The sequence below is a fragment of the Artibeus jamaicensis genome, unplaced genomic scaffold (assembly GCF_021234435.1).
Source record: "Artibeus jamaicensis isolate MK-2021 breed Jamaican fruit bat unplaced genomic scaffold, CSHL_Jam_final contig_490, whole genome shotgun sequence".
Taxonomy (NCBI): Eukaryota; Metazoa; Chordata; class Mammalia; order Chiroptera; family Phyllostomidae; genus Artibeus; species Artibeus jamaicensis.
The window spans coordinates 9897168-9914281 of record NW_026521861.1 but is presented as its reverse complement, the minus strand read 5'-3'; the positions used below and the strand labels follow the sequence as shown (position 1 = coordinate 9914281).

The 17114-nt window shown below is 39.5% G+C and overlaps 1 protein-coding gene across 5 annotated transcripts in view; it reads right to left on the bottom strand.

Moving 5' to 3' along the window:
- The window catches only part of VTI1A (vesicle transport through interaction with t-SNAREs 1A), a 335162-nt gene that overhangs the window by 129440 nt on the left and 188608 nt on the right, over positions 1 to 17114 (bottom strand). For 3 of the 5 annotated variants that reach the window (XM_037132892.2, XM_037132890.2, XM_037132891.2), the window contains 2 exons: positions 5699 to 5769; positions 5147 to 5208 (listed from right to left, as the gene is read on the bottom strand). In XM_037132892.2, coding sequence (XP_036988787.2) covers positions 5147 to 5208; positions 5699 to 5769 — 133 coding nt within the window. Of the gene's footprint in view, positions 1 to 5135; positions 5209 to 5698; positions 5770 to 17114 lie in introns of all 5 variants that reach the window. The other 2 variants (XM_037132894.2, XM_037132895.2) reach the window with 1 other exon arrangement.

The window sequence follows — 17114 nt, the reverse complement described above, 5'->3', positions numbered from 1 at the left end:
TCTCAAGGACACTTTGCTCACAAGTCTTGAAAACTCTCTCCTGTTGAACTTTCAGAAATTGTAATAAGAACAATTAAAGTCTAAGTAAATGTTTCCTGGGCAAAATGAAGTGGGAAAGGAATGAATTTTTAAAGAAGATTAAAAAACATTCAGTCATGGCTCATCTCTTTAAGAATAAGTCTGTTCACTTAAAAAATTTATATTTCTGTTGCTTATAGATCTGGCATTGGTATTTCTGGTATTCCTACCCTTAGGAGTTATTCTGACAGTATATTTAACATTCCCAGATGTTTTACCTGTCACCCAACCAAAACAACAGAACCATGTTTCAAGTGCAAGATGGGGTAGCAATGATAAGTGGCAATTATTCCCTGAACTGAGTTGGAAGTAGCTCTGACAAAAATCCCATGTATGAAACAGCAAGGCATGAACAGCGCTAGCTGGGTCAACCGCACGGACACTGTCTGCTTTGCTTCCGTTACAGGTTTGCGGGAAGGCCACTCGCCAACTCCGTGCTTACTGGAAAAAGTTACTATAGACGGTGTGAGGGCAAGCAGGGCTCACTTTTTGATGGGAAGATTCTAATATTTTAAAGAACTGTGGAAACAGTGGGGGCGAACATGGGTAATGTGGGAGAGAGAGAGAAGCATTTGATATTAAGGTAATCACACAAAAAAGATATTTAAAAAAATATCACCTACGCCATTTGGTTTTGTAAGTCTTTTGCCAGCAGACACAGGGTCTGGCAGGAGGAAGGCCTGCTTGGGTACGTGGATGTCTCGCCCGAGATAGACGGCAATTTGGCCATTTCACCTAAAATGTCATATTGTGTGCTTGAGTGTGATATTATGTTACAGAATTAGATGCTTATGATTTTGTAATAAAAGATTTTCTAATAAAAGAGGGCGTTATGTCCTGTGTACATGCAGTCAATGAGCCGACATAATATTATTAAAATATCCTCCTAATTTATGCCAGTGGAGATCCCAAATAATAACTTTGTTACATTCCCGAGGAATCCCTCAAACACCCCTACAAACAAATATGTGATTACTGATCAATTATTCACTCTTCAGAGCTAAAAAGAAAGAGTCACAGTGTCCTTTGTTTTCTAACTAAAAAGCTTGAAAACACCTATTTTCATTTTCACTGATTTCCAGCAGCGTTTGATCTAATTGGACTTCCCAGTCAAATGCAGAGAGAGAGACACACACACACACACACACACACGGACATACATGCAAATATATGAAGAGTGACATTTAAGCGTCTCGTTGCTACTTGTGACACTTTCAGACAACCCATTAAATAATCAAATTTTTGTGAAAGTCAATGAGAAATCCACGTCTTTGGCCCCAGTCACCACATGAACGGCCATTTGTTTCACGAGCATTTTCGTGATTATCTGAAATGCTGCTTTATTTGAACTCTGCCTAGAAGTCAGGAAATGAACAGCTCGTCCCTGGGTGGCTTTCTGTCTGTGTCAAGACAGAAGAAAAATACAGGAAACTGGCTCTATGTGTATTCTGATGTCAAGTTTTACTGTTATGAATTTGAAGGGACCAATTTTCTGTTTTCTCCTTTGGTAGTATCGTGTAGGTACATGAAGAATAATTCATTTGATTTACATGGGTTGATTCAGTTGCTATCTCACTAAACTAGATGGCTCAATATTTTCTGCATATGTTAGTCCTTTTCAAAACTTGTTTCTGTTATGATTTCTCATCATCCTCTAGTTCTCTATTTTTCCCAAACATACAGGTTTTATAGCTATTGAAATCATATTTTCTACTGGCTTTTTGTTTTTCTGGCACCCCCATTTTTTAATCCTTCCCCAAGGATATGTTTATTGATTTTAGAGGTAGAGGAAGGTTGGGGGAGCGAAGAAGACGGGGGAGAGGGGGAGACACAGAGAGAGAGAGAAACATTGATCGGCAGTCTCCCACATGCACCCTGACTGGGGATGGAACCTTTTGGTGTATGGGACGACGCTCTAAACCACGGAGCCACCCAGCCAGGGATCCTGGCACCCTTTATAATGACCAGTAAAGAATCATGGAATTGCAGAATCTTCAACAGCTTCCTTGAGAATCAGATAATCTTTATGAATTCCCATAGCACTTTGGAGGCACATATTCTTTATTAGACTGAAGCACTCTGAAGGCAAAACTCCAATCGGCTTCCTCTGAGGACCCCCCAAGGCCTTGTATACAGATATTACATATTTACTAGAAGGCAAATAAGTAGGAAAATGAAGTAAGAAAGGAAATAGATTTTTTAAACCTCACTTGAAGTTAATAGAAGATTAAAACGCATAAACAGTACTGGCTGTCACTTACTTATTTTATTTCCCATCTGTCTTTGGTCAGTTTTGCAGATAATCAGGTGGGTGCGTGTACAGACTTTGGCACTGATGGAACTTTGGTTTTACCTGTCTTCACAATAGACTAATCAAAACAAGCAAAATGACTCACCTAAGGGGACACAACATGCCCACTTATGATCATTTTACAAATTTAAAAACAACCTAAGTTTAAATAATTAAAATAACCAGCAATCATTCTTTCAAATAAAATAACTCCTTGGTTTGGGACCTTATAGAATATTTACCTATTCTCAGCCATACAGAATTTATCATGTGGAAATAAGCGAGCTTATGATTTATGCAGGTGAGCAGTTACCCTGCACAAAGAGGACTTTCATTCTTTTATCCATCGTGAAGGTGACGGATGAGCCCACTGTTCCGTATTACAACTTCTCCTAAACCAGAAGCACCTGTTGATACATGATGTAGCCGAGCGGTTCTGGTAAGAGAACATGCCCTCTGAAATAAAACCTCAGCTGGGTGGGAAGTGAATGCCATGTGAACTTGTGGGGAGAGAGCAGAGGAAGCAACATCAGAGCATTTAAGTGAAAGACTTTGGCACGTTAGCCCAGGTTCCACTTCTCTAGAGACTGTTTCCCTGGGCAATTATAAGAAATAATAAAGTAGGTAAAATATGTTTGCCTTTTCCAAATTCCAAAAGAAAGAGTACACCATGGGGGACGGTACTCGGAAACTGAAACAAACCCGCCATCTGTGTGTAGTTCCAAAGTCTTAGTTGGGGTACAGTACTGACTAAAGAACTTGGGTATCTTGGCTTATACCACAGTTCCAGTTGTACCTAGTAAAAGACCCAGTCGCTAATATGCACGGGTAACTCTATGGGTTTCCTTGGCTCCGACATAGCAAGGTGACGCCCCTCTGGGGATTTTCTATTTCTGTTCATGCTCTAGACAGATCCTGCAAGGAGATGAGTCTGTGATTGACTGCGTTTGCCTACAAAGAGAACCCCAAGTAGATTTCAGCAGACTAATTTTCTTCTGTGGGCTTTTGAAACAACTGTGTTAGTACAATTTCCCCACAGAAAGCCCTGTCAAAGGTTGCAGAACTTGTTTGTGCTTCACCCTCTCTAAATGACTTGCAAATTTATTCAAACGCAATATGAGGAGATGCTTTATTTGTTGAAATAACTGTCTGCTGTGCCCTGCACAAAAGGGTGAGTTACATCAAGCAGAAACATGGATAGAAATACACTGGTTTAGAAACTCATAAATCCTGATTTGAATCTGCCAACCTGAAAGCCACATACAGCCTGAATAAACTATTTTTCCTAAATGCTACATCTGATTAAGCCATACCATTAAATGACAGCTGAACTTTAACATTAATATGATATTATTTAAATAACCGCATGATTTTTTTTTACACTAAAAATGATGAATGATTTCTGGACAGCTCAATTGACATAAAGCAGGGGGACTCTTTAATGAGACTTGACAAAATGGAGACATATGCAGAAGAGCCGTTACAGCTCACATCCTGGGGCCCTCCCAGGGAAGCTGGAGAGGGCGGTTTCCTTTTTTCTTTTTATTGTCTACAGGCACTGAAGCATCCCTTTCAATTGCCACTTCTCTGCTGATTTTGGGTTCTTCTAGATCATTTACATATTACTCTTAATCAGAGCATTTGCTGGTTTATGGTTCTGAATCGGCACGGCGCATGTGGGAAAAGGAGGGGCAAGTGGAGTGAGGTCCGCACCGCTTGAAAGTGGCCTAGAACTTGAGACTTGCTACTGACCAGCCTGATAGAGAAATCACTTGACCTTGGAAACTCAGCAACTAGACCTTTGATTGGTTCCTATGTTTGCTGGAACACAGCAAACATACTTTTAGCAAGTTATTACACATGGATACATGATCAGAGAAGACTTATTTTCAAATAGTTGTCCCCAGAGTATCAATGAGAAAAAAGGTTCTCTTCTCTATAATTCCAATCAAGCCATTCAAGAGGCGATTCTCAACACCACCCCCCCCCCCTTCACACTTCTATCCACAGTTCCAAACTGAAGGTTATTCTGGATAATACTCTTATTTTGGTAGATTTTGAATGTAAAATAATTACATGCTGAATAGGGCATCGAAGAAAAAACAAGAACTCCAATTTTCAGACCAATGCAAACATTTCCCACTGCCCTCCGAAAAACACAGAGTATAGAATATTACCTAAAACCATTCATTTATTTGCAATCTCTCCCAAATATTCTCCATCGATCAAAGGTTAATACACAACATTAACATTTGTCTGCTCGCACCTGTGAATTCGGATTATTCAGATATTCTTTAAATTTTAAAAGCCATCTTTAAGAATACAGAAAATCGAGATATTTCCCCAAACAGCATCTCTTAAAAAAGAAATGAAAACAAAGGCAACACTCGCAGAGCGAAGACCAGAGGGCTCCTGGCACCACAGGCCTGCATCCCCTCTCTGAGAAAGAGACTCCCAAAATAGAAAATAAAATTGCTCGGCTCCTGCCATGGGGCCTTCCCCAGGCTATGAAACAATACTTCATGTCTAACCCTAATTTTTCCCCATAGCTTGAGGTGTCCCCCCTAGCTCAAACTTTCCCTCTAATCTAAGGTACTCGGTATGTGTCCCTGTCCAAATGAGAGTTATTACCAGTGCTCTGTCATTTCGAAAGAGTCTTGATGCAGGCATCCTAAAAGCAGAAGCTTGCATGCTTGAAAAACGCCCCGTTGCCACAATGGAAAAATACAGTGTAAAAAAACGGAGAGAGAGAAAAATGGGTCCCTACCTTGCTCTTACCTTCTCAACATCCCCGTCAGAACCCTGGAGCTTTTCCCCAAGTTGGCATCCGTTTCCCGCAGCTAGGAGAGGAAGAGCAGTGTTAGCACACAACAAAACCACACTTCGGGCAATTGTGTTATTTTTAAAGTGCACTGGCAAACAACACTTTTCTTTCATGATAGAAAGTCCAAGTCATAAAAAAAATGCACCGAAATACATTTTTGACACCTGTACAATCTTTGGAAATTCTTAGGTTTAGAAAAGTTACACGTGGTAGATAATCCCAGGAGCTTTAAACTGGATACTTGAACTGGATATAAAAGCAAATTCTCAATGGCTGACAAAGTTCAAGGGGCATGTCAGGAAGAGGACAGAGTTAGCTTATTCTGTCCCCATCCTGCACTCTTTCTCACTCTCCCCACATTCCACACCCCTCTGTGACCCTTGCCATTTTTATACACACGACCCTTGGACGTATGTCACTCTAACTCTGTGCATGTACCAAAGACCCTTGGCTTTATGTCTCACCACTGACTGACTTTGTGAGAAGGTTGTATTACTTCTACTTACTCTTTCACGTGCTCTCTTTATCTTTTCTCTGTCGTGGCTGAGGTTTTCCAACATCTCCTGGCCAATTTGCTCTATGAAAAAGAAAATTTGAGTGAGGAAAGCTGTCTTTGGGTGTTAAGTGAGAGTAACTTCCAGCAAAAGTGCCAAAATGACAATGGGTGCAGAATTAATGTGAAATAAGTGTGCATTATACATCAGACACACATTTCAATTCACATACAGTCATACCTTGGTACTCATCGGCTTCAGAACTTGTCAAACCCTGTACTTCTTGCATTTTGACAAGAAAAAAAAAAGTTTCAGTGCTCGGCGCTTGCTTGGGACTCGTTGGTTTCAGCACTCATCATGAGTTCCAGAACAAATTAACGACTGGTACCAAGGTATCGCTGTACTTGAAAATTATTTTAAAAGCATTTGATGAATTTACCTATTTATCCTAGTTATGATGAGGTGTGGTTTAAAATCCAAGCTACAGAACATGACCAACACGGCAATGACGATTTAGAGATGATGTGACTTGCCCAAGGCCACCTCAGCATATTATTTGCCAAGATGGCAAGCTCGGGTCCAGTGGTCTCTCTACTATTATTGTGACATGTAGCCTTTGAGTTTATAGGTTATAAATCATGTTAATGATTCCACTCTACCTTTCTTACTTCATTATTATACTGTTTTGCAAATGTAAGTGAAACTGCATTTAAAACAATGTTGGTTTGAATGTACTTGCCCACATACATGGTCCTCATACTCTCAATTCCTGCAGCTTATCGGGAGTGGAACTATATCTCTAGGCTTCTGCTCTCCTGAAGTTTAGTGCGTTCTCAGCTACTCTGGACAGTGAGTCAGGGTGAGGTGCATTCTTTACTGAGTAGTTGAGGAGAGCTCCAGCTGGAGACAGCTTCCCAACATTCACACTGGTGTGAGTGGGTGGGAACATCAGTTAAAAAGCCACGTTGCTGGGCGCGAGTGAGGGTTTCCCCTGCCGTGATCATCCCACTTGGTTGGCTCTTCTCTGACTGGAGAATCTTATAAGACACATATTCAGCTGCATTACATAAATTTTTTTCAGACTCATTCTCCATCACCTGGGAGGTGCCTTATTCTGTAACAGAAGAATGATACCCTGCCCCTCTTCTAATCTTGGCAACTTGTCTACCTTATTCTGTATTTCTTTTCTTTTTCTCTTTTATCCTCTAACCTATAACAACAATCACCTCTGGCTAATCAACTTATAGAAACATTCAAAAACATCTACTATAACAATAGCAAATAATTTAATGAAGTCACGGTAGTTCTTTGAGTCATGGGTGTATATGGACAAATGTTTTAGAGGGACGTCCTACAAACTGTAGAGCAGCGTGTCGGCCACACTGAGAGTTTAGGCTGTGACCTCACACTGCTCGAGCCTCAAGCCTAGTGCTGACACTAGCTGTGTTGCTTGCACAAGTTACCTAACTTTGTTGGGCCTCATTTTCTTCATCCCTAAAATGGGGCTAAATCGAGTTCTGTATCATGGGGTTGCTGTAGGAGTTAAGTAAGATAACTCAGTTAAAATATTTTGCACAGTGACTGGTCCACAACAGTAACTATTTATTGGATGATAATAATTGATATTAAAAGAACCCAGTGAACTATTATGACCTAGTCTCCCTCCTCCTATCCTGGATCTGCCATAATCCACCTGAGCTGCAACTTTATTCACTGATTAAAACACCTGTTTTACTTTTCTCACAGAATTGCTGTTATAGCCAAATAAAATAACCTAAGTAAAAATGCTTTGAAAGCTATGAGGAACCATATAAATGCATGTAATTGTATAGTCTTGCAATCAGTGCACTCCCTGAATAAGCACTGAGTCCAGAACTCTGCTGGACATGGATTTGGGGACACGGTCAGTAAATGGACCAAGCTCTTGCACTGCAGGAGCTACCCTGCTGGTAGCGCAGACTTAACAGTTAGACAGCAACTGTTCCATTAGTGTTTGTGTTTCATGGCACATCAGAAAAGGGAATATACTATATGTTCTTTTCATGAGACAAAATCCAAACCCAAACAATAAGGCTTAAGTACAATAACACAAATATATTTTTGATACTTATAAAATTCTCAAAATTCTTTCCAGTATAGTACTTTCCCATTATAGCATCTCCTTTCAGACATTAGGTTTTTTGTTATTACCTCCATAGGATTTATCCTTAAGGTAAAATTGGGTAAGATATGTGTTTCTCAGGAAGCAACATAAAAGTTGGAAGATGAGCCCTTGCTGGTATAGCTCAGTGGATTGAGTGCGGGCTTATAAAACAAGTGGTTGCTGGGTCGATTCCCAGTCAGGGCACATACCCGGGTTGTGGGCCAGGTCCCCAGTTGGGGGAATGTGAGGGGCAACCACACATTGATGTTTCTCTCCCTCTATTTCTCTTTCCCTTCCCCCTCTCTAGAAAATAAGTAAAATCTTTTTTAAAAAAGTTGGAAGATGATACCAATAGTTGAGAAGGAGGAAACAACTAGGGTTGATTTTTTCCTTTTTTTAATAACAGCTATAATATTGAATTTTGTTATTCTGTTAGGGAATACTGTTATGTTGAATTCCTTCAATTGACATAATATAGCAATTTTAATTTATTTTAAACTTAAAATTCTTAGTATTGATGGACACCATAATGCTGAAATTATTTCAGCAAAATACTATTTATATACTATTTTCTCTGATCACAATTGATGGTATTATAATATGTAATTTCAAATGACTAGGAAGTAGATTACTCCTACTTAATTATTATTATTACCATTGCGTCTGTCACCAGCATAATGTTCCCAGTAATTATTTGTGGAAGAAATAAAGCAATGAGAAAAGGAAATAAGTAAAAAATGTAGTATATGAAAGGTGTGATCTATTCCTGCTTTCAAAGCATATCAAGTGTGGTATTGGAGAAATCCACATTGAAATGCAGGTAACTGATCCACAATTCTATCTGGTTCACATGGGGAAAACTCTATTCTGAATGAATGTGTAGTCTACCATTGAAGGAACCAATGGAACAAGAGGTAAAGAGCTCAGGCCTTTTCAGGAGTCATAAATCCCCTCCCTCAGTCTCTTTGCCTCCTGGGACATAGCTCAGCACCCAGAGTATTAACCCTGTCTGGCAAGAGAAGAGATATTGGCAAGGGTGTACATTTCCTGGTCATAACACACAAATAAACATTTGTGTAAAACAGTTATTGTTATTTTAGAATTATTATTGTTATTCTATTACAGTTGTCCCAATTTTCCCCCTTTGCTCTCTTCCGCCCAGCCCACTCCCACAGTCAATCCCCACACCATTGTCCACATCCATGGGTCATTCATTCATGTTTTTTGACTAGTCTCTTCCTCTTCTTTCCATAATTACAACAATGTACTTCCCTTGTTGAATGTGTGAGAACACATTCTGGCTGCTGTTAGTCTGTTCGATGTTTCCATGCCTCTGGTTCTATTTTTGCTTGTTAGCTAATTTTTTCATCAGATTCCTCTTATATGTGAGATCACACCATATTTGTCTTTCACTGACTGCCTTATTTCACTTGGCCTACTTTTCTCTAGCTCCATCCATGCTATCACAAAAGATAGGAGTCCCTGCTTTCTCTCTGCTGCGTAGTATTCCATTGTGTTCCAGTTTTTCCATGTAATCATCTACTGATGGGCACTTAGGCTGTTTCCAGCACTTGGCTATTTTAGACTGTGTGGCTATGAACACTGCGGTGCATATGTTCTTTTGAACTGGTGATTCAAGATTCTTAGGATGTAATCTCAGCAGTGGAACTGCTGGGTCAAAAGGCAGTTCCATTTTTATTTTCCTGAGGAAATTCCATCCTGTTTTCCAAAGTGGCTGCACCAGTCTGTGTTCCCACCAACAGTGCACTAGGGTTCCCTTTTCTCCACGTCCTTGCCAATGCTTGCTGTTTGTTGATTTACTAATGATGGCCATTCTGACCCGTGTGAGGCGGTATCGCATTGAGGTTTTAATTTTTGCATCTCTCTGATGGCTAGTGATGTTGAGCATCTTTTCATATGTCTGTCGGCCATCTGTATGTCCTCCTTGGAGAAGTGTCTGTTCAGGTCCTTTGTCCTTTTTAAAATTGGATTGTTGATCTTCCTGGTGTTGAGTCATCTGAGTTTTTTATATATTTTGGAGATCAAACCCTTGTCCGATGTATCAACAGCAAATACGTTCTCCCATATGGTCGGTTGCCTTTTTGTTTTCATGATGGTTTCCTTAGCCATGTAAAGCTTTTTAATTTAATATCCCATTTGTTTATTTTTTCCTTTATTGGAAACAATTATTTTTTTCATTTCTTACTTCCTACCTTCAATTTTAAAACCCCAACAAAGAAAGTTCCAGGCCAAACATATTAGAAATGTTTACTCTTATAGAAGGGAAAAAAATTCGTACAAAGACAGTTGTGCAGCTTTTGTCATCACGTGCCCCTCACCCCAATGGAACCCAAATAAAACAAGACAACGATTTAAAGAGGGTTGTTTTTAAAATAGATTGATTGGCCTTGGTCAGAACAGTATTAGACACTTAAGGAATTTTTCATTTAAAAATTAGTAACACTATTAGATTTTATTTTTCTTGAATAATTTAACTTGCGATGTAAGCACTTACCAAAAACACCAATAAAGAACACAAGGTCATCGGCCTACGCCAATGCAGATACGCCGAGTCTAGAGTTTCCAATGTCTAACTTTCACAGTGCCTTTAGGGTGGGAATACATTCTTTACTGAAACAGTTTGAGAAATTATACATTTTATAAATACTTCGCTTGTGGGCTGTGTGAGGACTTTCTTCAGAGTAAGAAATAGTGGGAAGCATGAGGGAAAACCCAAACGGCTGCTGTGTGCTGGAATGCAGCATGTCAGGTTGGGCATGATAAATGAACTCCTGGGAAGAAAAGTTCCTTCCTGCACCGCTTCTATCCTTTCCACCGGGGGCCTGGGAATCATCCTGGAGATCCACATTCAAATTCACAAAGTGAGCTTTTGTTTCCACAATTACCCAGAATGAATCATATCCTTGATCCATGGCCCTTTCCATTGGGTCACACACTGCAAAAGGGGTTTAGGCTCATATTTCCTCTATTTTTTAATATATTGGCATGGGGTGGGGGGTAGCAGACAATAGGCATTCCACACTTTCCTGCCCCGGAAAAGAATAAAGAAGGAAAAAGGGAGCTACAAATCTAGCAAGATATTTCCTGAAGAACTGGCCTGGCATCGCAAAAGATAAGACTTTGTTCATGGATGTTGTACCACTAAAAGCACCATTGCTCTCCATTCATAAAATCATAATGCTGCCTGAACCATCACAAGACTGAGCTGAATGAACTTAAAAGATTATTGGACTTATATTTTGGAGATGAGCGGATTAAAATATTTTCTACGGGAGAAGGCAAAATTGACTGATGCTCATATCATATATAAACATGGCTGAAAGGGGGAAAAGCCTCAAGTATAATTCATCCAAAAAATATTCCCTTTGATAAATTCCAAATATTAAAAAAATTTTAGCCACTATGTTATAAGCAGTGCAGTAATCAGAACTTAATGATCATTTCTTAGCACACTTATATTTAACTTTCTTTTTAAAAAAATAATCCTCACCTGACAATATGTTTGTTGATTTTAGAGAGGAGGTGGAGGTGGGGATGGGGGAGAGAAATAGAGACGCAGAGAGAGAAAGAAACACTGATGTGAGCGAGAAACATGGATTAGCTGCCTCCCGCAGTGCCCTGACTGGGGATGGAATCCACAGTCTTTCTGGTGTACAAGATGACGCTTCAAGCAACTGACCCACCTGGGCAGGGCTTCCATTTTCCTTTGTTTTTACAAACTTTATCAAAGGTGTGGTTCTTAACAAATTAGTTTTAAGAAAGTAAAAATAGCCCGTGGAGTCTTCTTTAAAGCACTAAGAGAAGGTACGGTTATTTTCTAGCACTCAAAAACTTCCTTAGCAATTTTAGAACCAGGTCAAAGGCATTTGAAATTAGCGACTATTTGCATGTGGGGACTTCTATGAAGTGCAGGAGTACAAAGAAATGCTGTAAAAGAGCTGTTTTTGAAGCATGTGATTTTGTATGTATGTATATTGCAGAACACCATCCAGACAGATGAAAATCACCAAGTGTTATTTCCTAATAATTTGGAGTACTGAAGTTTGGACATGGCTTGGGAACTTCTGGCCACTGAGCATAGTAAAAGTAAGAACTTACTGCCCTGGGAATGTAAAGGAGGTCCTAACCGGCTTTCCCAGGAGGGAGTTGCTGTGGAGGGGTTGGGTCCGCCATTCTTCGGCCTTGAGCACACCTCTTAAACTGACTCTAGGCACCATGTGCTGAGCTGGTAGGTTATCCATAGTCTAGATGTTACTCAGACACACAGGGCCTTTTGAATTCCTGACACCTGGAAAGGTGGGGCATGGAAAAGGCAGTTCCTTCACCATCTTTTGTTATTTGACAATTCAAGACACGTGAGGAACTTCTGCCTCAGGTCAGGATGCAGACAAAGGCCAATGACCATGCTCATGAAAACAAACCCAGACAAAAGAGTTACCATTCTCGTCTGGGGGAAGTTCAGTGCAGGCAAAGAAGCTCTGGTGGGTTCTGGAGAGAAGCAAGCACCTGGTCTGAGAGCAAAGGGTTGCAGCAACATGTACATCTACAGCGAGGGCCTGGTCTGAGTACACGTCTCCCCACTGAGGCACTTCTCAGGGATGAGGAGACATCAGGCAAACACCATATGAAGACCTGGGCTTACAGTACATAAGGAAATATGGATGGGCTCTAAACAGACACATAGCACTTGGTCTGATAATCCTCCTTCGATCTCCAAATCTGCCCAGGAAGAGGCAGTGGAAGGGCTGCTTAGCAAAGAGAAATCACATATTCCCATATATTCGTATGGTGCCTGCATCCTGAGACATTATGAGTTAAGTCCAGACATGAACCAAAACTATGGGAAATGACAGACCAATCCACTATCAAATCAAATAGAGATAAAATTTAAAAAAAGAAACATAGATACAGGTTGGGGTGCACTAATCTCAGATGTGTCCAATCTAATTAGAGATTTAGCTCAGTGCCAGTTCTGCTTAATTTTGGGAAGAATCTGATCAGTTCATTAATCATATACAAGATAGAATAAAATACACTGGAAAACAAATTCAAAGGGTTTCTATTTCAGATTCTATTGTTCTTTTTTTACATTATGTCTTGAATACTATACAAATCACAAGACATGGAAAGAAATCTGGGGAAAAAGAGAATAATGAAGTGAAAACAAAGTTTAAGTAGACCAACAGATGACTTAGTCATTACAGTAGATTAAAAATTGAAAACAACTATTATACCCATGTGAAAGAATTTACATGACAGATGAAGAAATGAGTTTTTCAGGAAAGAAGTGGAAACTGAAAAAGAATCAAATAAAATTCTATAATGAAAAAATATCTAAAATCACTACACAGGATAGACCAAATATTAATAAAATATCTTTTACTATATAAGAAAGAATATTGAACTCGAATACAAATTAGCAGAAATGATTCAACTAAAAGACGGAAAGGAATTTGGAGGAAAAAAAGGACATCAATAATTTGTGGGATAATAACGAGTGGTTTTAAATACAGGCAATTAGACTCCCAGAAAGAGAGATTCTCAGAGAGAAACAACAGGGTAGAACAATAGTATTTAAAGAAATAACTTTTCAAAATTTGTTTTAAGGAAGTCGACCCACAAATCAGGAAAGTTCAATGAACTCTGAGCAAAATAAATACGAAGGAAACCACACCTAATCACATCACAGTAAAATTTCTGAACACTAAAGATGACTTTAAAATTTTAAAAGTAGTCAGAGAAAAAAAAAGATAGATAACATCAGAAGAGCAGTGTTAAAAAAGAAGGCTAGATTTTGAGCATCAGTGCAAAATGGAACAACATCCCAAAGTTCTGGGGGAAAAAAGTCATCCCAGTATTCCGTATCTCACAAAAATAGCCTTTAAAAATAAATACAATTTCAGATACTTGAAAACTGAGAGAATTTCCAACAGAACTGAGCCACAAGAAATGTTAAGGAAAATTCTTCAGGCTGAAAAGAAATGATACTAGATGGAGATTTGGGTGTATAGAATTTAGATCAAATAGAGTAAAAATAATAAGAGTATATGTAGAATTAAACATATGAAAACCACAGCACAAAGAATAGAGAGCATGCAAATAGAAGTATACTGCTGACTGGTTTTTAATTGGTATGTCAGGTAGCATGATATTTATTCATGGTAGGCTATGATAAGTTAGAGACAAAATGTGTAACCCCTGAGTTTCTCTGTCAATATGGTACCTACTAGCTATGTGGGGCTATTTAAATTAATTAAAATTAGAGAAAATGTAAAATTCAGTTCCTCCGTAGCACTAGCCACATTTCAAGTACTCAGTAACTACATGTGGCTCATGGTTATTGCACTGGAAAACACGTAAATACCTTTAGAAGGATCTCTAAATTCCCCTTGTCTTTAAGGCCCACTTAAAAGAAATAAGGAAGCATTTGGAGATTCATTTGGGCAAAAAACTTCCCTTCTCTGGGCCTCAGACTATCCTTACACGTAAAGGGTAGTCTTAAATTAGATAATCCTTAGTGCTTCTGTCTCTGAAATACTAGGACTCAATGACTCCATAAAATATCCCTGCCTCTGTGTCTCCATAGGGCATTTAAGCAAACTGGAGTAGAAAGAGCCAAATGAGGCCTGCAGATGTATTTCCAATCCCTGTCCCCCATGCCCAGTGTTTAAAACAACCCAACAAACAACTGAAACTGAAATGCTTTGAAGCAGGTTATATAATCTCCAGTTTGCCCAAACCTACATACAACACTGGACTGCTTCTTACAATAGAGTCTGCTTGGCCTCTGAGGACATTTGCATTTACTCTGTAGTATAAATATTTACAAGCACTTTGATGATGACATTATTATAGGAAATTATACATTCATATAATCTGAAGGTAAACATGCATTCTTAGTAGAAATATAGCAAAAGAATATGCAGGGTCTAGGTTTTTTCCTTTTTTTTAAAGCAATTATGATTTAACACTACCTCCTTAGCAGGTGAGTATGTATTCCATTTTGCTTTAAGATGATCAAATCTATCATTAAGCAATTAAAAAAATCATCAGCGCCACTTTCATCAAAGTCATAGTAGCAGAATCTCCCCTTAGTTAACTGGTTTGCTGCAGATAATTAATAAACGCTATTCCCAGAGCCCTCAGACATCAGTCAATGGAGCTGTGCTATCAATAATGATGCTCTGGAATGAGCAGGTACTATGTAAATTGAGGTTGTTAAACAAAAGAAACCATGTTAATTACAGCTCCATTCAAAAACAAGAATGAATCAGTTCTATTCTGGGAAACAAGACCAGAACCCCAGGAAAGACATCCCCCTTTCACAATTCAATAAAGAATGTAAAAGTCAAGAGATGAAGTAGCAGACAACCTGAATGGGAAAACTGTCAAAACACATCCCAAAGGCTCGCTTGTGGAATTTAACAAACATGTATTTACTTAACAGACCAGGGAGACGTGAACAGCATCATCCAGTCCTTCAGGTTGAATGAACTACTCCTTCTTAAAAAAACAAAAAGTGCCGTCAACTATGGACAAGCGACTAGAAAGCAATTAGAAGACCTTTTTAGAAATCATTATGGGCAGAGCTGTGAACTGTACACATTTCTATCACTGAGTGGACAACATTCTAATCATCTCCTTATTCAGAAGTCACAATTGGGTGGGCTGCAGAACTTACGTGGCTAGCAAACATGCTTTGTTTTTATGAAACATGATTTTAAGCATTTTTTCACTGGTTGGCAACAATTTTTTTTTAACAGGGGATTTCATATAGAAAGTGGACTTCTGGCTTCTTTCAACATTTGGAATGTGAGCCTAGCTGAGCCCCCATTCCCGTGTGGTAAATACACATGGGTTGGAATTGCGTTCCCGCTGCCCTCTTCAGAAGAGCCAGGTATGACAGTGTGCCACCTCCCCATCTAGCCAACGTCACTCATCTACTTCCTGCTTTGTGGCTGTAGAATCTGAATTTGTGACTCTTTGCTTGTATGTTCTGCCTTGCTATTAGACTGTAAACTACTTTGAAGATGAGGCCATTGCCCTGACTGGTGTGGCTCAGTGGGTTGTGTGTTGTTCTGCAAACCAAAACATCACTAGTTGGATTCCCAGTCAGGGCACGCGCCTGGGTTGGGGGCCTGTGAGAGGCAGCGCATGGATGTTTCTCTCCCTCTCTTTTTCCCTCCCTTCTTCTCCCTCTAAAAATAAATAAATACTTCTTTTAATTAATAAGATGAAGATGTTCCTTATTCCTCTTAGTGTATGCTGCGTTTTAGGAGGCGGCACCTGTCACGCACAGGTGCTAGGGCAACTTTTGCTCAATGAGAAGAACCACAGTGCTTGAAACTACGGTCCCACTTCAACTCATGATAATGGACGTGCAAATTTTTAGAAGATATGGGAGCCTTAAGAGGCATTGCACAGATGAGCAAATGAGAGTGCCGGAATTCGGGGCTGGAGGTCATACAGATCACATTGCTAACTACCCACAGAGATGCCACCATGACCCAGGTCACCTGACTCCTAAGTCGGTGGACTTCGCAGTAAAAATAAATAAATTTAAAAGTGTCCTGTCCCAAGTGCATGGCGGTGTGGGTGACAAGACTTTCTACTTTAGTGCACATTTAAAGTGTCAGTGCCCAAGACGGGCCTTTGCGACACCTTGGGCAAGAGGTGGACAGAAGGCAGTTTCCACATTCTTATCCCCACATAAGAATGACAGCAGAGAAATATGCTGTGATTTCATGAGCTCGACTGGACAACTTCCTCTTCTTCGCAAATTATACAAACAACAAGAGAGTCCTAGAAGCATTAGATTCTTACCCAAACTTTACTTAGTTTTACAAACTTCAGCATAGTTTTCCTCTTTCAAAAAATAAGGGGCCGATTTTCACATAAAATTGTAAAATGCCCATCGCACTGATCTTTCTCCACTCTCTTCACGATGGCCAATGAATCTGTTATTTTTTCATTTAAAAGTTTTCAATTACGGTTGACATATAATATTACATTAGTTTCAGGTGTACAATATTGTAATTAAACATCTATATACCTTACAAAGTGTGAACTTGTTATTATTACTTTTTAGATCCTTACTCTATGATATTAGATTGAGAGGGAGAGGGTGAGAGAGGAGAGAGGGAGGAGGGGGAGGGGGAGGGGGGAAGCGAGGGAGGAAGAGAGACATCAGTGTGAGAGAGAAATTTATCAGTTGCCTCCTGTATGTGCTCTGACCGGGGATCAAACCTGCAAACTTCTGGTTGT